Source organism: Crotalus tigris, unplaced genomic scaffold (genome assembly GCF_016545835.1).
Source record: "Crotalus tigris isolate CLP2741 ecotype Arizona unplaced genomic scaffold, ASM1654583v1 scf7180000024369.3102671, whole genome shotgun sequence".
Taxonomy (NCBI): domain Eukaryota; kingdom Metazoa; phylum Chordata; class Lepidosauria; order Squamata; family Viperidae; genus Crotalus; species Crotalus tigris.
Window position 1 is genome coordinate 1,340,136 of NW_024100539.1, and position 25,305 is coordinate 1,365,440.

Genomic DNA, 25,305 nt, shown 5'->3' on the forward strand with positions numbered 1-25,305 from the left:
GCAATTGGACTTTTTGCTTGAAGACGTTTCGCTTCTCATCCAAGAAACTTTTTCAGTTCTCAGGACGTTTCTTGGATAAGCAGCGAAACATCTTCAAGGAAAAAACAAAGAAAGCCCAGTTGCCTTTTGAAAAAAGCACCTCGGGGATTTCCTTGAGGACATTTTGCTTCTCATCCAAGAAACTTCTTCAGTCTGTGGAAGATCCTTGGATGAAAAGCAGGAAGGAAAAAAGAAAGTCCAGTTGCCTTTTGAAAAGGCACCTTTGGGACAACTATAATAATAATAATAATAACATTGGAAGGGACCTTGGAGGTCATCGAGTCCAACCCCCTGCTCAGGCAGGTAACCCTATACCATTTCGGACAAATGGCTGTCCAGTCTCTTCTTAAAAACTTCCAGTGTTGGAGCATTCACAACTTCTGGAGGCAGATTGTTCCACTGGTTAATTCTTCTAACTGTCAGGAAGTTTCTCCTTAGTTTTAGGTTGCTTCTCTCCTTGCTTAGTTTCCATCAGTTGCTTCTTCTCCTGCCTTCAGGCACTTTGGAGAATAGCTTGACTCCCTCTTCTTTGTGGCAGCCCCTGAGACTTGGATGACTGAGAATCTCCATAGACATCGCATACAATCTGAACCCACTACATGAGAAGTCACAGGAACACAGTGGGAATGGTATGCAGATGTTGTTTATAATTTCGTCCAACAAACCTCTTTCTTCAGTAAATGAGAAGGGAGAACTACAGTATCTAGGTTTCGGAGTGAGCGTGATTTTAAACACAGATCTTGAACATATTTTTTCACTTTTGGCACATAGAATAGTGGTCACATACTTATACTTGCTTTGGTAAATTGAGGGGCAGATTTGGAAACAGGTCCAATGTGACAACTTTCCATAGATGAACATGACTTCTTTTCAGCCAGGCTTCTATTGTTTGAAAGCAGTTGTTTTGAATATCCCTACAGTGTTACCTGGACCGTTCCAATTTTGCTTCCCTTGCAACCTGAGCTTATTCTACAATGTCAGATCTCAAGAAAGAATTCTAATCATTTTAATGGGGTGAGAGCACAGTCATTCAATATTTAATATGTCCTTGTCATCATCGTTGAAAGCGATACGCCTTTCCAAGAGGCCATCAACACACTTGAGCCTACAAAATTGTGAGTGCGAAGGAACATGCAGAAGCCAAATCCCCTGGAAAAGAGTGTGGGGAGGGGGGAGAGGAGAAACAAGTCCAAAGGGGGACAGAGCATTTAATTTCAATGACTTCTTAATCCTTACAGTAGATTTGGGTCTTCAAAGAGTGTCCCCCACTTTTAATTTTATGGAATTAAATTATTAGCTGCACGAATGAATAAATAAATAAATAAAAGAGTGGCAGGCGAGGGATCTATCTCCCTGTCCTATTTTCTGAGCATCCCAGAGGCATCTGTAGCAACCTTGAGAGGCTAAGAGCTGGTCTAAGATGGGCCTGATCCCATCAAACAGGGCTATTCTTTGGGTTCTCAAACGGGTTTGAAACATCATTCTCCTTCCATTTGAAAATCCTTTTATTTTATCAGACTTACACGAGAAACGCAGACCTCTTTGAGACATCCTTTTGCTTTTAGCTGGGGGAGGCAGTTCAGATATTTAACAGAACTGTATTGCCTAACAGGGCTGTGGAAGATTATAAAATGAAGGGCTTTGGACCTTGTGCTAGCCTAGCACTTCGCAGCCCTTCATTAAAGGAATCAGGCTTTCTTCAAGCTTCCACACAAAACAGAAAAGACGTGCAACTGCTTAAAAGCGCCATTGAGTTTAATAAGTGAGTTTCTTAAAGCAGCCACATCTTTTTTTTTTCAGGCTCTTGCACAAAAAAATATGAAAAAAGGTGGGTTGCTTTCATAAAAGCCTGACAAGAATTTGTGAAGCTTCAATAACCATTTCATTCACATCAGCACAAAAATGGCTGGTCTACATAACTTTTAAGGTTTAATGGATGGTCGTTTTTTGTTTTTTTAAAGTCTGCCCAGACCATGTAAAGCTAAATTTTCTTCTCCTTTCTCCCCCCCCCCCTTCTTTCTCTTTGCAACATGGATCTGTGCTGGCCAGAAATCAAATAGGTCCTGGAAGGAACAGAAACAGCAGCAGTGCTCATACATGTAGTTCTTGACTTGTGACTGGTTGCTTAAAGACCATTCAAAGTTATGACACGACTGCCCCAAAAGATAAGATACTGATGACCCGGTTCCAAAGATGGCTGCCCCTCCCTACAATCATGTGACTGCATTTCGGGTGCTCAGCAACCAGCCTGCTTTGACAGTTGTTTCCAGCATCTCATGGTCACATGATCATAATTTACGTTTTTGCTGAAAACCGGTATTTACTTTCGGTTTGCTTCCGGTTTTTGGCAAAAATGCCCCCTAGCGTACAATAGGTTTGATTAACAACTGCAATGATCGCTTAACGACTGCAGATTTGTTTAATGACCGTGGTGATTCACTTTAATTACCACCACAAAATAAAGGTCATAAAAATTGGGTTGGGCATGTGGGGGCCCTCCACTTTACAACCATCACAAGTTACAATCATGATTAGCAGGCTCCATTACACTCATAGGTTGAGGACTAGCTATAGTAACTTAAGACCACAACAATTCTAGCAATTCTAATCCTATTACACAAATACAAATATTGCAACCTGCAGTGAAAAAATAAATCACGCTGGATGGCACAAATGGTGTGTGGATTTGAAATAGTTCTTCTTGAGTGCAAGCCATTCCTCCACAATAAATCTCTATACCAAAAGCTCTGATCCAAGTTGAAATCCTTATTACAGTTGTTGCAGGAAACTCTTGTTGAAATAGGCCTATTTTTCTTACGGCCCAGAGATCCCCAACAAGTTTGTGATACACACATAGAGCTTCATGAAGGAAATGAAGATGGCGTGCATGCAGAGCAAATAACTAAAGGCAAGCTTCGATAAGCACATCAGACATAAGGCTGCATCATGCATAGTACTCTCTTAGGCATGTTTGCTCAATGGCAGGGATTCCCACAGTATTTACTCCGAGTACATACAAACAATTTGGCAATCTGACAGAGTGCAATGGGCCTTACTCTCAGCAACTGGGCACAGAATTACAGTCTCATTATATTAATTGGCTAGATTAAATAAAAATTTAATTTTTTTTTATAATTGGCATGACTATTTCAACAGCAAATTTAGAAAAAAAAACCTTAGGCATTTTAAAAATAAAATCCTTACCAGATTAAAGGACATTTTAGAAAAATTATTTGTCATCGTCGTACATCCAAGAGAATAACCACATGCCTGCTTAATACTCATGATAATGATTTTTCTAAAATGAATATTGATCCCCTATAGTTGATTAAAAGATATGGATTAAATCTAGTCGTAGCATAGGCCCTCTTAATATCATGGAGACCTTAGCTTGATTTCACTATGTCTAGTGCTATACTAATATAGACTACTAAATCTAGATGAAATCCAATACAATGATCAAGCTTAGATTGGTTTGATGCTGTAAGACAATTATCTAGAATCCTTTCTTGCATAGCAGAATAGTGTTATTTTGAAACCCTGGTTTTCAAATGGTATTGTATGTAATTTCTAGAAATACTCCTTTCACTAGACTAAACAATGGTTTAAAAAAAACCATACACCCATTTTAATGACTACAAAAGTTTTCCTTCAGAATAGTCAACTTATAACAAACCTCCTTTTTTTAAAGACACAGATCAGAAAGTATGGCTTCTGAGTCAGCCAAGGCTAAAAGGAATTCAAAGGATTGTTTTAAAATGTCACTAAAAAAAGAGAAAGCATTGAAAAGCATATATTAAATTAAGGTCATATTGTGTGCATAAATATTTTCAACCCACTGATTCCCTTGATGTTTAATTTATCTGAAAAGGTCTACGTAGCAAAGAGTGACAGGAGACCCAACATTATTATGGATGCATCTTGCCAATGTCTCTGTGTATGATTGATAGGCGTTGTTGTTGAAAAAATAGCATCACTAGAATTCCTAGGTAATGTTAAGTTGCAGATGTTTCCTTCACAGCAAGAAGTGCATACCTGGAAAAAAAAAAGACATAAATCATTTTTCTCAGAACTGATAGAAATTTCACTGTTGGAGGTAAGTTACATACTATACCTCAAAGTCTGATATATACACATACATACATACATACATATACATACACATACACACACACACACACACACACACACACACACACACACACACACACATATATATATATATATATATATATATATATATACACCATGTAGTTCCAAAAGCATGGTTGCTGTAAAGATGAAGGACATTAGAAAGGATAATTGGCAAATTAAAAAATAATAATTAGGCTGGTGTTCATAATATAGCTGTAATTAAAATCTGCTTAACCAACCACAAACCATTTTAATTGGGGGGAAACAGCTTGGTGATACATGTTTGATTAGAAGGTGCAGTTAACTCTTAACTGATATATTTCTGATGAACTATTCCTTGCAATTGGCTACCAAGCGAGGATGGGCAATTACCCTCCTATTTCATATCATCAAATAATGAATTACAGATATTGTATATTTTAAAACCTGATGGGGGGGGGGAGGTAATACATTTATGCCATGATACCAGAGAAGGTACTTTAAATTCTGTTAGAATGTCTTTCCCCAAAGCATTAAGCATACCATAAAACCACCTCCATCTATTAATCATTATTTATATTCCTAGAGGAAGAAGGGTCATTTTCCCCTTATTATTATCAACTTCTAAATCACAGGAAGGAAAGAGAAAAAAAAAGACTTAACAGTGGAAGTATCCATATAAAATGAAAGAACGTTAAATTCTGATTTCATATAAACGTACTTCTATGAAATTTCTAGCATTGGTTGGAAATCCCTGTTATCACTGCAGTGGGGGTCCAACTGCGAAATTCAGAAATATGCATTTCCATTTTATAAAAGGGGGGACAAAGTACTCCTTAAAATGAACTTTAGAGAAACCGACAATCCTTCAAGAACTCCAGGAAAGTTGCTCTAATAACTGTGTTGAGTGTGTGGAATATTTCACGTGGATCATTCTACCCACAAGAATTAGTTCAGGTAAACATCTGAAAACAGTAACTTATTGCTCTACTGTATGTCCAGGACATTGTTAGTTAACATTTCCTGGGTAACGTATATTGGCTGCATCAGTTTTTGAGTGGAGAACTTCTATTTTCTCACCTCTCCAAATGATGCCTCTTGGTAATCATCATCATCATTCACCAAGGGTTCCTAGTATACCTGTCTTCTCCACTACAAGACATCAGCATTGTTCCTGTTCTTAATCCCAATGATTTCTTTCATTAAATCTTTCTCATTCTGAGAATTACAGTCACAATTACAATGCCAAACAAAGCAACCAGTTTCAAGTTATGACCGTGAAACAGTTTCTCATAATGTTATGAAAAAAGAGACCAACACACCAATTCATTTCCGCTCTTCTCCTTACCTTGAGTCCTTTATGCTGGAGAGCGATGCATCCTGTAGTCAAACAATCCTCCAGTGGCACGCATCGTTTGGTGACTGATACACTCTTTCCATTGGCTTCCAGAGTATGTTGAGAATAGCAGTATCTTGTGGCTAGCAAGAGAAATATCAGTAAGTTTTATTTCTAGTGTAATTAGCTGTGTAATGCAATAAACTAGGTGGGAAAACAAATGTCCTGAAAGGCAATAGCAAATCATGCTGTTATCAAGAAAACTGCACCAGAAATCAAACTTGGCTATCTTTACAGAAGGTATCACAGTAAGTACCAGCATCTAGCTCATGGATGAACTCAAAAAACATTAAACAGGATCTGCTCAATTTAGCTGGGAAGCCACTAAGAAGGTTGTAGGCTAGAAAAGAAAGTCAAAACCACCCCTGCTCACAAGGAAATTACACAGATGTGTTCATGAAGTCATCAGGAATCAAGCTTTATTTGTACAGCAAGTTGGGAGACAGAGAGTGAGGAGGGAGGGGGGAGGGAGGGAGGGAGGGAGGGAGGAAGAGAGAGAGAGAGAGAGAGAGAGAGAGAGAACATTACAATCATTTCATAATTATAACTGCGTTTAATAAGGATAGAAGATTTTTTCCATCCCTTTTTTAAAAACAGTTTCAACTAACTTAATTCTATATTTAGGAAAGTTTTGCATTTACAGCAAGATGTTCTAGCATTAGATGCAAGAAACATTTTTTTTCATGTTATACTCTAAAGTTTTACATTGGCTTGATCAAAAAAGCTGCTGCGATTTTTTAAAAACTCCTAATACAATTCCCTGGCTATGCAGAGTATAGCAACATATCAATGGTCTCATATATGTCCAGATAATCTTTTTCACATGAAGTGATTATAGCATGTCATTTGCCTAGACAACAATGTCTAGAAGCCTAAGGACATCTATATGGGCAAAGTCCATATAGTCCAACCTTCCAAAGTGGTGGATGAAAAGCTAGACTGATGCTAAGAGTTTGCATGGGACATTTAAAACATCATCAGAAGAGATCTATATTCACTGCTTTCCTGTCAACATAAAGCTGATTTACCTCTGGGACAGTATACATCTGGGGCCCACTGGTTGCATTCGTAGTTATCTACTGCTTGTTCACAGGTAAAACATTTGAATCCACCAGGGTATGGAGTTGCTGAAAAATGCAGATCCAACCATGACATCAATTACAAGGTTAACTGGGATATTTTAAAAAAAATATTAAGGGACATATATATTACAGAAATAAAACTCACTGCATAGACTTTTCATATACTTAAAACAAGTTCAGCCTCAATGATAGGAGAAAATTTGGTTGAGCACATTTTTCGTACATATGTGTGTATGTGTATATAACCTCAGAAAACAAATATCTATAGTTATACCAACTTAACAAGATTCTTGTCAAGATAGATAAAACATTTAACATTTAAACCAAGATTCTGAAGAAGTCAGCTAAGTAGATTTGGATGCCACATCTTTTATCATTTTTTGAAAAAAAAAATAGAAAGAAATAGGACAGGATGGGGAAAATATAGGAAAAACATATCTGTTAACATAGTTTGCTTTCTCTATAGAAACTCAGCACAGCTTACACAGTGATCTTGTTTTATCCCAAGATGTCTTATGAGGCAAGTTGGACTAAAAGAGAGTGACATCATATGTGAGTTTTCACAGTTTAGAGAGGACCTGAACAGGGATCTACCCAACTGTAATCCAATATATTAATCACCATATCACACTGGCTGCAAAATGTTGGTCTAATGGTCAGTCAATCATAGCTTAAAATAGTTCATAGCAAATCCATGACTCATTTTCCACCCTCACCTAGAAATTTAAAAAATATTTTAAAATGATCACAGCTAGTCAACTGGCATAGAAGCTCCACTAGAAACTGTTGAAGGAAACGTCTTCATCATGGTTCAGTCCAAGTCGGGAATAAACAATATGCAACCTTCTTGCTAAAGCAGTCGCCATGTTGTTTATTCCCGGCTTGGACTGAACCACGATGAAGACTTTTTCCTTCAACAAAACAAATAACATCCTGCTATTAAGAGGTTTATCTTAACATTCATCCAATACCTACACTTCTGTTTCTTATGTACCCTGTGAAAATCTATTCAGATTCTTCCAGATATGAGTCCTAAATATATCTAACACATCTCCTTTCTAGTCTTTTCCTGGCTACGCACCCCCAATTTTCGTTATACAAGTCTTATTTTTTAATCTACTGATTGTCTATACTTTTTTTTTTAAAAAAACACCTTGATCCAATCTTCTTGCTATCAAGTGGCTAGGGCTGACACTCTCCCCCCCCAAAAAGAACACCCAACCCTGGCTACAAACCAATCATAGCAATCTATGCAACAAAATTGTACTGCCACTGCAGTGCAAGACAATGTGGTACCCTTTTTATTCTGTCGTTTTCATACTATTTTATCTGAAAGAAATGCCAAATAAAAACTTTGATTGCTGAGAAGCAAAGCACCGGCCTATAACTTCATTTTTATTGATAACAATGCCTCTATGACCCATGTAGCTTGTGTAAGCATTCTTAGAAATTTTTTTATTTTTTAAAAAAATGATGGGTGGCTGCAGGCCAGTTATTTAATAGCATCTCCACTTGTCTTGATGGTGGGATGGGAGGGGGAAGGTTAACATAAAGTAGAGTGGTAATGAGTGTGCTGGGAGTTGAGAGAGAGTAAAGAGGAGATAATAGATAATCTCAATCTATTTACCTTCTGGTAAATGGGTGCTTTGTGAAAAGCTCTGATGACTATCAGGGTCATTCAGAGGGAACAGCTACAGCTTGCTCTAAAAATTCCAAATGGACCAATTGCTCAATCAGAGTCAGTGGGTTAAGAGAGAAAACCAACTCTTGATTCAAGGAGACATTTGAGGTCCTGAAAGGGTTAATGTGCAGGATCGAGAAGGAGATACTGTTATCAGCCCTTTAGGCAACAGATGACATTTCAAACTCAGAGCATATTTTTAATACAGATGTTGTCAGGTTGCAAAGAATCAATCATTCTTAAGGTTGCTGCATAGGAGATTTATTCAAGTCTAGACAGGAGAATCTAGTCAACTAATGGTCAGCACTAAATGGGTGTTAGATAAGGGTCAACGGAATTCAAGGAAGGCTGGACTTGGATCTCTAGTGGCAACATAAAAATTCTAAACTGATGATGCATTTAACTCCACCTCCAGCTGTGCCTGCTCTTCTCTACAAATATAGCACTCCTATGCACATCTAGTCAAATGCAAGCAGAACTGAGTGAAACAAAAACATGGGGTTTACCTAACATTAGAACCACTAGTCAAATGCAAGCAGAACTGAGTGAAACAAAAACATGGGGTTTACCTAACATTAGAACCACATTTTTAAAAATTTTTGGAATAGGAAAGAGAGATAGCACAAATATTAAGTATGCACTACGAATGTCTTATGCACTGAACCCTCAGCAGCTTCAGCCTACTAAATTCCTTCCGTTCCCATTTTAAAATGTACCAAGTGATCATGAATTACACAAGAAAAACTCATTAAAGTATCAACAATTAAATCAACAACATTTGAAGGTTAAGAAGCCCCAAGGTTAGAGATACATCTACAAAGTCCTGTGTTAATTTTATCCATTATGTGAATCCTAACTATAGCTCAATGGAAGCAAAGATATACAAAAGGATGAAATGTTTTGTTTCACATTAAGAGAAAGAATATTTGAATACTGGGATTGAAGTTGTGATACGGAAAGGTACTGTTTCATAAACTGTTACTAAGATCTCCAAACATTTGCTCAACAGAATTTCATTTTTAATGTGTATCAGTGTGCCCATATAAAAAAAATGACAATAAAGGTTCTCTCTCTCTCTCTCTCTCTCTCTCTCTCTCTCTCTCTCTCGCTCTCTCTCTCTCTCGCTCTCTCTCTCCATCCATCTATTATAAGCAATATCTTTCTATATATAAAATGGTGTATTACTGTACACAGCAATTTGCCAGATTTAGCTGGGCTTGTTTTGTTTTTATTTCAAAAGAATTGGCTTTTTATATGGACATTGGCTACTGTATTCCACAAAAGCATCACCAATCTAACTCCATTCTTCCTCATGAGATAAAATGATTGTTCAGTGGCAAGCAGCCTCTATCAACATCATATATGGTTAGTAGACAAAAGATGTCCTGCATCTTGGAGCACTTCTACAATTTAGTACTATAACCTAAGAATGAACCAGCATCTCCTCAACAAAAGGTGAAAAGAAGCTGTACATTCTTAAGCAGTATCCTTAAAGTAATGGGGGTAGGGGCGTGGGAAACCTCCAATATTTATAAATATACAGCTAAGGAGATTGATTCCAATGCCCAAAGTATTTGAACATTTCCCCCCTCCCTTAGCTCTGCTAGCAATTTTCCACGTCTTCATCTACACACAATCCTCAACTTATGACCATTCATTTAGCAACCATTCAAAGTTACGACAGCACTGAAAAAAGTGACTTGGAACCGAGCCCCATACTTATGACCGTCAAAAGTGTCCCCAGAGTTATGTGACTGTGATCCAGGCACTTGGCAAAGCAGCATGCATTTACAAGGTTTGCACCATCCCGATGTCATGATGGCCATTTGAGACCTTCTCAGTTGACTTCTGCCAAGCAAAGCCAATGAGGGAAGCCTGATTTGCTTAAGGACCGCTTGTTTTGCTTAACAATTTTACCCCCCGCAAAAAAAAGAAAAGGTTGCAAACTGTTCAGCACAACAGGCTGAACAACACATCGCTCAGTGACATAACTTGCTCTCTGGATTGTGGTAATAATAAATTGAGGACTACCTGTATATTGGCACTTTTTTCTAGGTAAATAATGCTGTACGAAGAAAGCAAATTCTGCATTACTACCAAGAACTATAATTTTAAACAGGAACAACTGGTAGAAAACAGGCAATAGAGGCTGCAGTTATATTTTTATAGCCCATTGGAATTTTATGGAGATATGGGAAAACGTGATAGCACAAATACCAATGTCTTCCCTTCCAGTTCTTCTGTAACAAGAAGATCAACCTTCCATCTCTCTCATAATTTCTTCCAACGCTAAGCTTAAATTCCTTTATTTAAGGTGATTTTTTTTGAATGAGCCTGGGAGAAAGCCAGCTTGATGAAATAGTGTCAGCACTTCCCAGAGTGACCTGGGGCTAAACACAATCCCTCAACTCAGTGTTAGTCATAAGGGGATAAAAGCTAGAGGAGAAAGAGGTGCGTATGCCATATGGCGCTCCTGGAGAGAAAGGAAAATCTATGTAAGTAAAGCGAGTGGAATATACTAAACTGCTATATTTTGATATTGTCAATATAGTTTACAAAAATAAAGAAACTACTGGCATGAATCTAGAGCAGAGGTCCCCAACCTTTTGGGCATCAGGGACCGGTTCCATGGAGAGAGGTTTTTCCGCAGATCAGAGTGTGTGTGGTTTTGTGTGCTGTCTGCATCTTGCGGATGGGGCTTTGCTTGTTTGTGCGGATCGGTTGCTGGCATGCCGGGGCCTGGTACTGGTCCACGGACTGGGGGTTGGGGACCCCTGATCTAGAGAACAAGGAAGCCCCTTTAGCTCTTCAGAAATGATTTAATGGGGCTGCAAAGGAAGAATCTTTCCAATAGCAGGTCCATTCTGCTGCTAGATAGCCACTGTTGGACAAAACCTTAAACCATTTATGGAATGGCAGGACCTACAGCTGTGGATGCCAATAAAGTCCAAATGCTATACACTGAGCCATAAAGAGCATCACCTTTAACTAAAAAAAGGTTGCCTAGGGACCCATCGTATGAAAACAAAACCTCACAAAAATGATGATTCGATAAACAAAAAAATTCAAAATAATTACCTGGTTCCAAATGTAATTGACATTTAAGAAATATCAAATTTATTATAAGAAATTTATTTAAAGCTGAATTATTTTATATTTTTACTGTTCCTGATTATTCCACTATCTCAGTGGTTCTCAACCTGTGGGTTGGGACCCCATTTGGGGTCGAACGACCATTTCACGGGGGTCGCCAAACAACGCAGTCCGCCATTTTTTTCCCCTTTTCCTTAGCTGTGCTACTCCCTTTTATTCTATTGGCTTTTGAAAGCCAATAGAATAGACTCTCTTGAATAGAGTCTAATTCTATTGGCTTTCAAAAGCCAATAGGAATTGTCCAGGCTGTCTCTGCCCTGCTGAGCCCGCCAAAAGTCCCATTCTGCAAACGGTGCTGCACCAGTTGAGTAGTCCTCGACTTACGACCGGTTGGGGGGTCGCGGCATTAAAAAGGTTGAGAACCACTGCACTATCTTATCCTGATGCTAGTTTGACAAATGATAAAGTTAGTTGCTCTGCATTGCATTTAAGGAAAACCTTAAATGAAATGTAAATACTTTAACAAGAGCAACACTGATGTAGTGGTTAAGGCACCAGACTAGAAACCAGGAAATCATGGGTTCTAGTCCCACCTCAGGCAGGAAGCCAGCTGGGTGACTATGGGCCAGTCACTCTCTCTCATCCCTAAGAAGGTGACAATGGCAAACCACTTCTGAAAAACAGTGCCAAGAAAATTACAGTTGCCAGGAGTCAGTGACGTGAAGGCACTATATAAATGCACACACTGTAGCACAGTGTTTCTCAACCTTGACAATTTTAAGACATGTGGACTTCAATTCCCAGAATTCCACAGCAATGCTGGCTGTGGAATTCTGGGAGTTGAAGTCCACATGCCTTAAAATTGTCAAGGTTGAGAAACACTGCCAAATAAATAGCTCTGATTCTGTATCTCAGAGGCATGCGGAAACCATATTCCAGCTCAATTGATAACACCGCTGCCCTAGCTTTTTGCTCATTCAGAGCCTTTGAATTAAGTTTGTATAAAAAAAACCAGAGCTATCATAGCTACTCCTTTGTATGGAGAGAGATAGTGCCACAATTACACCTGCCTGATGTTCCATCTTGTACCTACATGTACAAAAGTGTATACTTAGAGACAAAGAGACTATAAAAGCTCCTGAATGCTTTGTACTTTTGTCCCTGCTAAGATAAAAACAGAAAGAAAGAAAGACTTGTACTGAAAGAAAGTTTTAAGAATGGTAGCTACAGCTGTGAGAGACTCTTGTTTGGCTCCTGATTAGAGAATTTAATAAGTCTGATAGACTGTAGTTTGGGGCAAAAGGGCACACTCCTGTAAAAGGACTATTCTAAAGGAAGAAAAAGAAACTGCCCTGTGGTCAGGAATTGCCTGTAACCATATCTGGCTATTAACTCCATTGACGAACAGCAATGCACCTCATAAGACAATTTGTAAAGAAAACAGAAGCAGAGAAAGAAAGAAAGAAAGAAAGAAAGAAAGAAAGAAAGAAAGAAAGAAAGAAAGAAAGAAAGAAAGAAAGATTATTTATAGATATACAGAGTTGTACATATTTCATTTGTCCATGAAAATTGGCTTTACTCTTACATGTTTGGCATCATGTGGGAAAATTAAGGATAACAGCAAAACCATGGAGAAAAATGAGACAAATAAGAGTCTTGATGACTGACTAGAAAAAATAGAAATTAAAGTGAATAGCCAAACAGGTGGCATCAATATTATGTGCACAATGTAGAGCAGATCTGCCTGGCAATAATATTTGTTTCCTATCCCTTCCTTATTCTGCCCAAGTGGAGGACCTGGGACAAGAACTTAGCCAATCCGTCAGCCAGGGCCAAATTGCACGCTGCCTTTGCTATATAGGTAGTCCTCGACTTATAATTGGGATCAGAATTTCCATCACTAAGCAAGGTGACTGTTAAATGAGTGGTGCCTGATTTTACAACCTTTTTGTCATGACTTTTAAGTGAATCACAGCAGCTGTTAAAGGAATTGTGTGGTCCGTGACCCCGAGATAACACAACCCTCATAAATACATGCCAAGCTCTTGGATTTTGATCAAGTGATTATGGGGATGCTGTGACAGTTGTACATGTGAGGACCAGTTGTAACTTCAAGCAATCACTAAACAAATGGTTCTAAGTCGAGGACTCCCTTTATAGCATAGATCTGCTTCTGTTCTTTTTCATTACCCCCAAATAACACAAAGGATCGAATCCAACTTGGAATGAATTGTTTGTTCCCTCCTGTGCCTCTATATGTATTAAGTTTCCCTACCTGCTATCTGCACTGCAGAAAAGAAAAGCTTCAACTGAACAGAAAAACTCTTTCTCCCCCCCCCCCCAAAAAAAAAATTCCCAAGTTTTTAGCCAACCCTTTCTGATTAAGGGGAAAATAAGAATATAGTTGAGCTCTATACATTATAAAAAAATGTTTGGGTCTAAGAAAATATAACTGGCTTCTTGTTTATTCTCTTCCCTTCTCCCGTGTTTTATTCTCCATACATTATGCATTTCTCTCTCCTAATAATCCCTCCTTTTAAATAAGCATTTCCAGACTTTTCTAAATTCACCTAACCATCATAAGAGTACCGAGTTCATGCACTAAATTTAGAGTTAGGTACAAGCTCCACGCAGAAAATGAACAGCGCTGCTTTAGAGTTCCTAGTCAAATGTATATGTCTTAGGTTTCTTATATTTATCTTTTTTTTTTTTTACAAAGTTTCCTCTGCAATAAAAAGCCAGGTTTAAACATAATGAGGCTGAACTGCGAATATTTTCCCTTTTTGGAGCTATTTTGGCAGGGGCAAAAAGAAGATGCTTCCGGTAGTGAGATTTGCCAACTGAGTTTTATTAAACAGCTCGCTATTACTTCGCTGCAAAAACAGTATGACACGGTTAGTTTAAACAGCAGTATATTTAAACAAGTTGAAACCAACCGGAGTAAAAGTTGTTTAAATTAAGAAGCATTTCTAGTCTGGGCATACTTATCAGGCAGGACAAGAAGCAATGAATTGGAAAATAATCAAGAAGAGAACCAATGTAGAATTAATTTCCTGAATGTTAAAATGATTAATCAGTGGAATGGCTTGCCTTTAGAAGCTGTGGGTGCTCCAACACTGGAGGTTTTTCGGAAGAGATTGGACAGCCATTTGTCGGAAATGGTATAGGGCAGGGGTAGGCCACCTTGGCTCTTTTATGACTAGTGGACTTCAACTCCCAGAATTCCTGAGCCAGCCGTGCTGAGGGAAGGGAGAGGTTTCCAAGCTGAGCCATGCTGGCTCAGGAATTCTGGGAGTTGAAGTCCACAAATCATAAAAGAGCCAAGGTTGCCTACCCCTGGTATAGGGTTTCCTGTCTGAGCAAGGGCTTGGACTAGAAGCTCTCCAAGGTCCCTTCCAACTCTGTTATGAATTCCATTTAATTGACATCAGGAACCCTATCTAGCTACTAAGAACTGTCTTCCTGCAAAGGATTTCTTCTGGCCCATGGCCATAATCAATAACTACAGCTCTAAACTGCCCTTGGGAAGAAGTGATGTAGCACCAAGTACACCCCCAATTACACTTTTTCTTAGTCATTTAGGAAAGTACTGTATTTATTCTCTGCTTGTTCTTCAGAGCATTCCCCCAAATCAGGAACCTGCTCTGCTTGAGGTGCTCTCTCAAAGTTTCTTCCAAAGCAACAGAGCCACCTCACTCATATCAGTGACCAGGTTGCTTACATCGCACTGCTTTACAGCATTTTGGACTTTCTCGCCAGCACAGGCCAAACTTTCTCCAAAGATGCTAAAGGAAATGGTTGCATTTCTACCAGCTCAGCCAAAGAAATCCAGCCACCCTTCCCCAGATCTCTGACAAAAGCTGTAGCATGAGGAGATTCTTCTGGATTGGTTGCAAAAATTTAGCAACTGCTGCGGAGAGTGTACAACTTGTCTCAGCAAGAGGATTTACCAAAGTCCTTAGCAAATGTGATGGAAAATAAATTTTGGCAAATCAAACCAGAGATTACCTGCAACATAGCCCAAAGGAGATTCTGTCCAAGAGCAATAATGGGACAGAAGCCTCTTTGGTTTTTCCAATGGACAGGCCCCAGACCAAAAGCTTTGATGCACAACCCAGCACTTCATAGACACAAACTGCAACAGCTCTTTGCTTTGTTTCCTAAGTGCTAGCAATCTGAGGACATGTGTGCTCTCCTATTCATGCTATCTGCTGGTTCTCTTCTTGGAGCTTTCCATAGTCCTTCTATAAGTTACGACCTGCTTCACAAGTCTTACTTGAAGGATGAAGGTACACAATATCTTTCACTGTAAAGTCTCGCCCTCGCGTTCCCTTCAGACAGTCAGCAATTAAGCTAAGGAGGAGGAGCCAGCCCAGCGTAGGCCAGGATTCCATAGCAGAGAAGGTGCATCGAACATGCAGATGGTATGAAATCAAGTTCTCCTTGTCACCAGAAGGCCCAGGAATCTAAGAAACACACAAGGAAAAGAAAAACAGGTAAGAAATCAACAGGTAACCCCATACTTGCATAATTCAGGTGGTATAGTAAGACTGAAAACCAACACTGATCCTCAGGCAACAGTTCTACCAAGCTTGGACACCAAGCATGTCAGATATCTTTTACTTTTCATCTTGTAAAACTTGATCACAACAGAAAACAATCGATTTGTTCCCGTTGTTGTTTTTTTCTTACAAAACATCTTGCCTCTCCAGTTTAAAAAAAGTCTTGGCTTGCAAGACTAACAATAGGCATTCCCTCAAAATCTTCAGCAACTCTGCAGAAAGGCCAATGCTAGTTTCTAACCTAACTGGCCACACGGCGCATTTCTCCCTGCACATATATGTATTATTCCCCATAATGATTCGGCAAGACAGCCTTACACCATGGAAATTCACCAGGAATAGCCAGTGGTAACAAGTTCCCAGTGCGCACATATGTGCCTGCAATGTACAGCTTTCCCTGTTCATTATTCATGCGCATCTAATCCTCTCGTTTTAAGCATTCCCCAATGCAACATAAATGGGAAGCTTAACTCGACTTCAAATGAAGTGGCATGTTCTTTTTTCGCGCGGCAAGGTTGCAACTCTGGCTAGTATAGCTGTCCCTATTCTTTCTGCTGCATTTCAAAATCCACACATCATAAAAGACATAATGAGCTCTTCAAATTGAAGCCAAAATCCATGTCTCAGACATGTATGCTCACACCACTGGCCAATAACACCCAATTTTTTATTTTGTAGTTGGAATCCTGAAGTCCACTGTGGGCTATTGTTTTAAAAATGCTGGCAATTTTGCGTGTTATTAATCCAAAGAGATTAGTGGTTGGTTGGCAATGAAAGAAGAAGAAGATTTAGTGCGTTCATAAGCTGTGTGAGTAGTCTTAGCCACAAAAAAAGGCTGATTTCTTTTACTTTAAACATTCTGGTTTAGCACATCAAAGTTATATACATACATGCATATACGTCTGTCCACAGATAGGACCACCATCAAATTATAAAAAAACAATACCATGAAAAATAAGCCACCCACTGATAAGCCCACTCTCAAAAATGTTGTACATTTTAAGTTTCACGACTGGATTTTCTGCAGCTGGCACATTTTTTCAATGGTATTTTGGTTAAATATTTAATGATAGGATGGAAGTGCTTGTTTAGTACTTTAAATTTGCCCTTCGCTACAAAAAGAAAGAAAAAAATTAAATTCTAATCTGATGGGATGTTATATCACTGGTTAGCCTGCCCACAACAATGCCTAGGCCCTAGGCCGTAAAAAATATTGCTCTAAATTATGATCATGTTGATAATGGAATTCCTCCACCTTTCCCATCCCATTTTTATTTCTAAAGAGAATGAAGCAATGTGTGAGGCAGACACAATTCTCAGAGCAAGCTATTTATTATCCCACAATTGCTCGAATAACAAAGATATTTTTTCAGATATTTTTCTCTGAGGCAATTTCAAGCCTTCTTTAACTTTGTCTAAGAACCACTGCGTATTAAATTTAAACAGGACATTTTGGAATTACCTGTTATTAATTCTGCTATAATTATGTTCTCAGCTCAATTAGCGCTCTCCAAAAAAGATGCAAAACGAAAGCACAAGATCTCAGAAACTGATCCCAGACAGATCTAAGATCTTTCTGAAGGGTCAAGTCTTGCGAAGAGCACTTGAAAGACCGACGGATATGGGGTAAAAGTCTTTCTGAGGAAGGGATCTGTTCAGACTGACAGCACCGCCAGTATTGCAAGAACATGTCAACAAGTTCTTGATGTGGTTGTGCTTATTCCACAATTATGGTTGTATTCATACAATACGGGTAGTCCTCAACTTACGACTACAATCAGGACCAGAATTTGCATTGCTAAGCAAGGTGGTTGTTAACTGAATTGCACCCAATTTTACAACCTTTTTTTTGCCATGGCTGCTAAGCGAACCGTAAAACACATGGTCATTAAAAGAATCCACTAACTTTTGCTTATGAGAGGCCAGCCAGGAAGATTGCAAATGGTGATCACATGAGCCTGCAATCATAAATACACGCCAGTTGCTAAGTGTCCAAATTTTGATCATGTGAGCGTGGGGATGCTGCAATAGTCATAAGTGCAAAGACCTGTCATAAGTGATACTGTTGTAATTTCTAACAGTTGAGAAACGTATGGTTGTAAGTTGAGGACCACCTGTATAAAATGGCAACAGCAAGAGCACTTTGACTTATATACCACTTCACAGTGCTTTACAGCCCTCTCTAGAAAGGTAACTCTGAATTATATACATTTTAGATTTTGAATTAAGTTAAATGGTGTTAGGATGCTATCATCACCATATAAATATATAAATGCATAGTTTCTCTCTTATATATGAGAGAAAAATATGTGTGTGTGTGTATGTGTGTATATATATATATATACATACATACATACATACATACATACACACACACAATATAGTGTTCTAAATAATCATTCTTACTAACTAGCCCCATGATGCCACCAATATTCTGGTTATTAAGTTGGAAATAAATGATATTAACATTAGCTGAGCTTGTGGATTTTATTTGGATGAATTCATACAAAGGTTTTTATCATTCAGTGATTGAAGCATCAGGAGAGAATGAATATGTGTGAAATGGCTTAGCAGCAGATCAATTTCTATTGGGAAAATCTTAGATTATCTATTATTATTGGAATAAATTATCTGAATGTAATGGTATGTGGAAAAAATACCACATACCACTACCAATATTGGGAGACAGGACAAAGAGATGCTGCCAAGGAAACAGATAAAAGCCAGCTTAGCTCCTAGTAGGAATGTGATTGGGGCAAGCACCTGCAAAGGGACCCTCCCTAGTTTTGTGGGTTGTAAATAGCAATAGCAAGAACACTTAGACTTATATACCACTTCACAGTGTTTCATAGTCTTCTCTAAGTGGTTTACAGAGCCAGCATATTGCCCCCAACAATCTCGGTCTTCATTTTACCGACGTTGGAAGGATGGAAAGCTGAGTCAACCTTGAGCCCCGGTCAGGATCGAACTCCTGATAGTGGGCAGAATTAGCCTGTAATATGGCATTCTAACCATTGCACCACCACGGCTCTTTTCTTTTAAAAGGCGTGAATATGGTTCCAACACACGTTTTCTACAAAAAGAGCTGAATAGGAATATTAGATACTCTGTTCTACAACACTATAGGGAAACGTGCTACAGTAAAGAGGGCACAACCTTATGAATTAAACGTACTTCTGGGTTATTGTCTTTTGAGCTGATGTCTCTACACTTATTAAAGCCCAAAGTAAATCACAAAAGTAGCTCTAACTAGCAACCTAGCTGCCAAGCCTCTACTGACACTTATATTGTAAAAGCTCCAAGTACAATAAGCCAGAAACCTGCACTAAAAGGCAGATCAAAAGACCAACCAGAAGCATCTCAAGAGAGAAGAGAGAACGAGTGAGTGTACTAACATTGCCACAGGGCAAAGCTCTTAGAACAAATGGTATGAATGCTACCACCAACTCCCACTGCCTAGAAAGTCAAGCCATCTGGGTTTAATCCACAGCTGCTATCACAGTGAAGGCACGTTGACATGCTGAACTATTTGAAAGTAGCATGTGCAAAATAGTTCCTTTTATGAAGTCAATAAAGCAAGAACAGGTGGAAAGGAATAAAACAGAAAGGATAGGAGATGCCAGCCCTTCTTCCTTATGATAACTATATTTTATTCTGGTCATAATACATGGCCACCAGGTGCAGGGTTTCTTTTCAATGCCAAGAGGACAAAAGACCTAAAGATACAAGAGAAGAAAAATGAACTATCAGAAGAATACTGACCATTAAACTATAGGTGAATCACTAGAGCAATGATGGCGAACCTTTTAGAGACCGAATGCCCCAAAACCACCCTGCCCCCTGCCCCTGCTCTGCCACCCGCCCTCAGGGCCACCTACCATTTCCACGGCCCACCGCAGATCGCCCAGGCGGCCAAGCAGCACCATGGCAGCCGGGCCCTCCACCTGCGCCCCACAGTATCATCTGCACGTAATGGGGCGTGAGGGCAGAATCTTGTCCCCGCTGCCCAGCTGCCATGTCCTTGGCTGCGCTGCTCTACATGGGCTGTACCTGGGGGCAACTCTTCTCCAGAGGGGCTGCTGGTGAGAAGGGGGCTGTGGGAGGTGGCGGGGCTGGGGCAATGGCGCATGTGCCCACAGAGAGGGCTATGAGTGTCACCTCTGGAACACGTGCCATAGGTTCGCCACCACTGCACTAGAGGGATGACAGAATCAAAAATGGCGAGAACTGGCTATCGCATGTTAATCCCGGAATGAAGTTCACCATGGATACCCACTCACATTTTAAAAGAAACCCATTAATCATAACCATTAAGATTGAAGGGGGAGTCAACTCTTTAGAACTCAAAATGTTTATGATGCTAGTTTTCCATCTATAATATTTATTTATTTATTTATTTATTTATGAGACTTATATACCGCTTTAAGTGCAAGCACTCTCTAAGCGGTGTACACCAGTAAGCAATGTATATATATATTACATTGCCCCCAACAATCTGGGTCCTCATTTTACCTACCCCGGAAGGATGGAAGGCTGAGTCAACCTTGAGCCGGTGAGATTTGAACCGCTGACCTGCTGAACACAGTCAGCTAAAGTGGCCTGCAGTACTGCACTCTAACTGCTGCGCCACCTCGGCTCTTTTTATTCACTGGGGTGTTCTGAATCCTACTTTCTTTCCCTATTTTTGATCATTTCCATGGTATTTTTCTCTTTCAGCCATTTGAGACTGCTCTAATACATACTTTCAGTTATCATTTAATTCTTTTTTTTTTTCATACGCCCAAATTTTTATAAGGTTTTATCACTTTCAGTACAGCTACTACATCTGTTCTTCAACCCTTCCAGCCAACCTGTCAACCAGCCTGCTCTCACAAGTGGAGACTGAAACAGGTAACAATTTTGTCTCAAGGAAGCGGGCTTAAAATAATTAGATTTTTTAAAATGAGTTAGGGGATCCAAGGGCAATCAATTTAGCTGGTGCAATACATGTGTCGCAACCCATGTTCCAGAATCTTTTTGAAAAGGCATTATACTGCCACTCTAGATATATTGTGTGCATAGCAGAATTACAGTGACAATGCTCCATATTGGGTACAGCTGGCAGGCAAAACCAAGCTGCTTAAAATATTGTGCTACAATTACAACTTGAGCTTGCCCAGTTAAAGAAGTGAATTTTGAGAGAATTCCCCAAAAACAAAGCAGCTATATTATTTCCAAATCTGTCATTTTCAATCTATTTTGGATGACTACTTTTAATCAAGGAATACTCTAAAATAGGGCAGACACTCCAAAACATCTTACTCCTATTTCTTATATCATATTTTAGAATGTCTTTTATAAAGGTTTATTATCTGAAATGTATCAGGAGTAAAACCTTAGAAAACAGCACAGGAAACAGTCCACAGAATCAATGTTTTTGACTCATGTCCGGACCACTATGAAAAATACATAATCCTCTTTATGGACATTGGAAAGTAAATTTTATTTCTCTTCGAAGAACTGAGACTTCTTTTGATTCAGTTTCAACTCAGCCATCCCCAAACGGTCTATAAACACAAGTTCAAAAGTTCCATATCTTCCCTGTAATTAATAGATGAAAAAGAGAATTGAGTATCAGTTATCCAAATTTCTGGATTATTTTACTAGACATTAGATGTAGATGTTGAAGGTGGATATAACCCAAAGAAGGACTACATATGATAATCTAGATGCTGTTGCACTCTAATTCTCATCAGCCTTTGCCAGCAGGGCCAGGCGTGATCAATGACAGACTTTTCAATCTGAAAGCAATAAAGAACTATGCACTAACCTTCTATGGTAAAATTCATCTTTATTCCTTGCAAAGACAAAATTTCTTTAAATCAAACCCAACTCCGGCTGATTTCATGGGTGCATCACATAGCTTTCTGTTAGCCAAACAGAACTTGTTTGCCACTGTTTTCTTCTCAGAGTTTTTTTTTTTTCAGTTTCCCAATCTAGTTTATAGTCTGATGCCTGGAAACTCTGATAGTTTCCCTTCCAAGTATTAACTAGGCCTAAATCACGGCTAGTTTCTGAGCCCAGACAAGATAGGCCAGGAGCTGCCATATGCTATGATTTATGCTTTGTATGCACCCGTTTTCTCTAGTACAGGTATCCTCGATTTACGACAGTTCATTTAGTGACCATTTGAAGTTACAACGGCACTGAAAAAAAGGACCATTTTTCACACTTGCAACCTCCATGGTCATGTGATCAAATTTCAGAGGCTTGGCAACTGACTCATATTTATGACCGGGGCAGTGTCCCTGCGACATATAATAACTTTTTGCGAATACCTGACAAGCAAAGTCAATGGGGAAGCCACATTCACTTAACAACTGTATTACTAACTTAACAACTGTTAAGAAAGGTCCTAAAATGGGGCAAAATTCCTTTAACAACTGTTTCACTTAGCAACAGAAATGTTGGGCTCAATTATGGTCATAAGTTGAGGACTACCTGTATTTCCTGGCACCCAACATTGCTACATTCAAACAACTCTTTAAATGCATCCTTTTTTCCCCTGCTACATTCAAGCAACTCTTTAAATGCATCCTTTTTCCCCCTTCCTAAGCAATTCTTTCTTTTCTCTCCTCCCAAAATACTTTATTCCCTTTCCCTAAATTCCCATCTGTTTTTATTTTTTTACAGCTTCTTTGCTTCAGGTGTGCCCTGTGTCATCCTCACCCAGGATGTATTTTGAAATGGAAACTCACCAACATTCTCAAAGCAACCCATCACTCTCCCTTAATGATACATGAGGTCAGCTTGTAGCTCCGGCCTTTGCTTGTAATGAGAAAAAAGCTTTTGGATATCCTATGTTGTGAATTTAAGCACCAGGAACACTTTAATACATGGCTTCAAAACATCATCGGGGATGAAAGTTATTCAGCACATTAGAAATATTTTACATTCATTCTCCCTCCCCACAATACACAAATGAGGAAAGAGATACGTTTTTACTCTGCTTTGATTTATATCCCATGTTTATTATTTTTATAAATAGCTCAAAGTAGCAAACATACCTAATACTCCTTTTTTCCTCCTTTTTTCTCCACAGTAACAACCTCGTGAGGGAACGGGGCTGAAAGAGAGTGTCTGGGCCAAAGTCACCCAGCCGGCTTTCATGCCTAATGTGGGACTAGAACTCACAGTCTCCTAGTGTCCAGCCTGGTGTTTAACTCCTATATACACACATGCTGGCAGAGAGAAAAAGAGGACGAATGAGAATAATTTGTTCTAGCAAGTAATGCTGGAGAAAATATCCCAAACATCCTATAGTTTGGGAGTCCAGGTATTGTATTTAGATTACAAGCCTATTAGCAAGCCTATTCCTGATGTTGAAGGAAAAATCTTCATCATGGTTCAGTCCAAGCCGGGAATAAACAACATGGCGACTGCTTTAGAAAGAAGGTTGCAGTTTATTGAAGAGGAGAGCCAGACAGAAAGATGGCTCTGGAAGAAAAGAAAAAGCGAGCACATGTAGGGAATGGGTTTTTATACCCTCTGGAGCTTTTGTTTGGAGTTGTTCCTGTGGCATGAACTTTGACCTGAGTCTGAGTGTGCCTCTCTGGTATTCTGATGGTGGTGGGTTAATCCTATTATGCCCCAAGGTCATATCCTGCTTTCCTAGGGCTATGGCTGATGACTCTTAGATTTTTGGTGTTGATTCTAGGGATCTTTCTTCCTAATCCCTGTTTCCTGATTCCAGTCTTTCTGACAAGATTATCATCTGCATTTCTACAGAGCTGGTTTCTGTTTGGGACAGAGAGACTTGGAGGGGGGGTTGGTTTCTGCCTTTAAATCCTTTAGGGAAATATATTCTGTCTTTTAAATATTTTCAAAAATATTTCTTTCTCCGGGAAGGACTGACTTCCCACACTGACATTCTAATATAAAACCTTAGCTAATCTAAAGTTCTCAGAGTTTAATACACTGTGCTTTTTCCTTCACCTTTCCTTGCAAAAAAAAGATGGCTCCCACTTGTCTTGTTCTGAAACAAATATGAAATTAGCTAGTTAATTCACTAAGCAACAACACAACTCCTCGTTTGTGAGGTCTGATTAAGATGACAACATGCTACTAGACCAGAAGAACTGGAATTAACTACCAATTGTTCACATGCAAACAGTCGCAGCTGTACTTCTAATATCCTTGATTTATTTATTTAATTAATTTTTTTCTGCAAAGTAACTCATCTTGCCCCATCTCTAGCAGGAACCTCTGATGAGTTACACCTAATAGTATATTTCAGTTGCACTGGAAACATCCTAACAGGATTCTGCCTCTTTCCTTTATTATCCTAACACTAATTATATATACCAGTTGCCAAAATCCAAATGAACAAGGCAGGAAAGAGGTTGAGTTTTCCATATCACTTTCCTGTCATCTCGCGGTTATTCATTTTTGCAGCCCGGATCAGCTAGTGGCTAGCCCAAAGAAAAGTGCATTGAGACCTTCATTCCAAGCTGACTAAAAATACCTTAACACTGACCTGGGCATTTTACAACCCCTGGTCCACATCAGACCCTTTGTCCAGCCCACATGAGGTCAGTTAGAAAATTAGGAATCAAATGTAAATAAGTGTACACCATATATGCAATACAACTGCATTGCTTTTATTTTGAAGGTGAATGCTATAAATGTTTTTTCAATTTATGTATGTGCATGCATGGCTCCACATCTTCACAGCCCTATTGGTTTGGCCATCTACAACAATGCCAGTTTCTCATATGGCCTCTTGGGAAAATTAATTGCCCATGTCTGTCTTAACTCTTGGATTCCAAGTAATAACAGGAATCCTTGCAATAATGCATCTCAACTCGGAAACATCCATTTTTAAAGTTCCATTTCATTATTACATGGCAAATGCTGAAGAAAAATACACAAGAATAAAGATATAAAAACCAAAGTGGAAAAGAAAAAAAACCAAAGCATGAATAAAAATATTACAAAAAACCATTAGTGACATATTTTCTCCTTATCCTCCATTTATTTCCCAAACGCTAGCCATAGCATAAATATTTGCACTTTTCATCAAGTGTTGAACATTATGGCTAGTATCTAGTTAAGGAATTTGATCCATTATTTTTAATTGGTCTCATGACTCTTTTTCTAGAAACCATATCCCATATCCCAATTTTTTTTCTTGTAATAACAAGGAATTATTCTTCAATTTAATAAACTTCTATTATGATATACTATATATATTGTCTATTTTGTGACTTTTGCATATCTCCAAGGTTAGCCTTGCAATCTTGTACAGTATCATTAGCAAAGGAGGTTTTTTTCCCCAATGCCGTGACAAATTTATTGTTG

The 25,305-nt window shown here is 38.9% G+C and overlaps 1 protein-coding gene across 3 annotated transcripts in view; it reads right to left on the bottom strand.

The window, feature by feature from the left end:
* Positions 1-3,141: 3,141 nt before the first annotated feature.
* The window catches only part of LYPD6 (LY6/PLAUR domain containing 6), a 54,044-nt gene continuing 31,880 nt past the window's right edge, over positions 3,142-25,305 (bottom strand). The window contains exons 2-5 of one of the 3 annotated variants that reach the window (XM_039327839.1): positions 15,681-15,870; positions 6,577-6,675; positions 5,501-5,631; positions 3,142-4,074 (exon numbers count right to left, since the gene is read on the bottom strand). In XM_039327839.1, coding sequence (XP_039183773.1) covers positions 3,913-4,074; positions 5,501-5,631; positions 6,577-6,675; positions 15,681-15,798 — 510 coding nt within the window. In that variant the 5' untranslated portion in view covers positions 15,799-15,870 and the 3' untranslated portion in view covers positions 3,142-3,912. Of the gene's footprint in view, positions 4,075-5,500; positions 5,632-6,576; positions 6,676-15,412; positions 15,657-15,680; positions 15,871-25,305 lie in introns of those variants that run through there. The other 2 variants (XM_039327840.1, XM_039327841.1) reach the window with 2 other exon arrangements.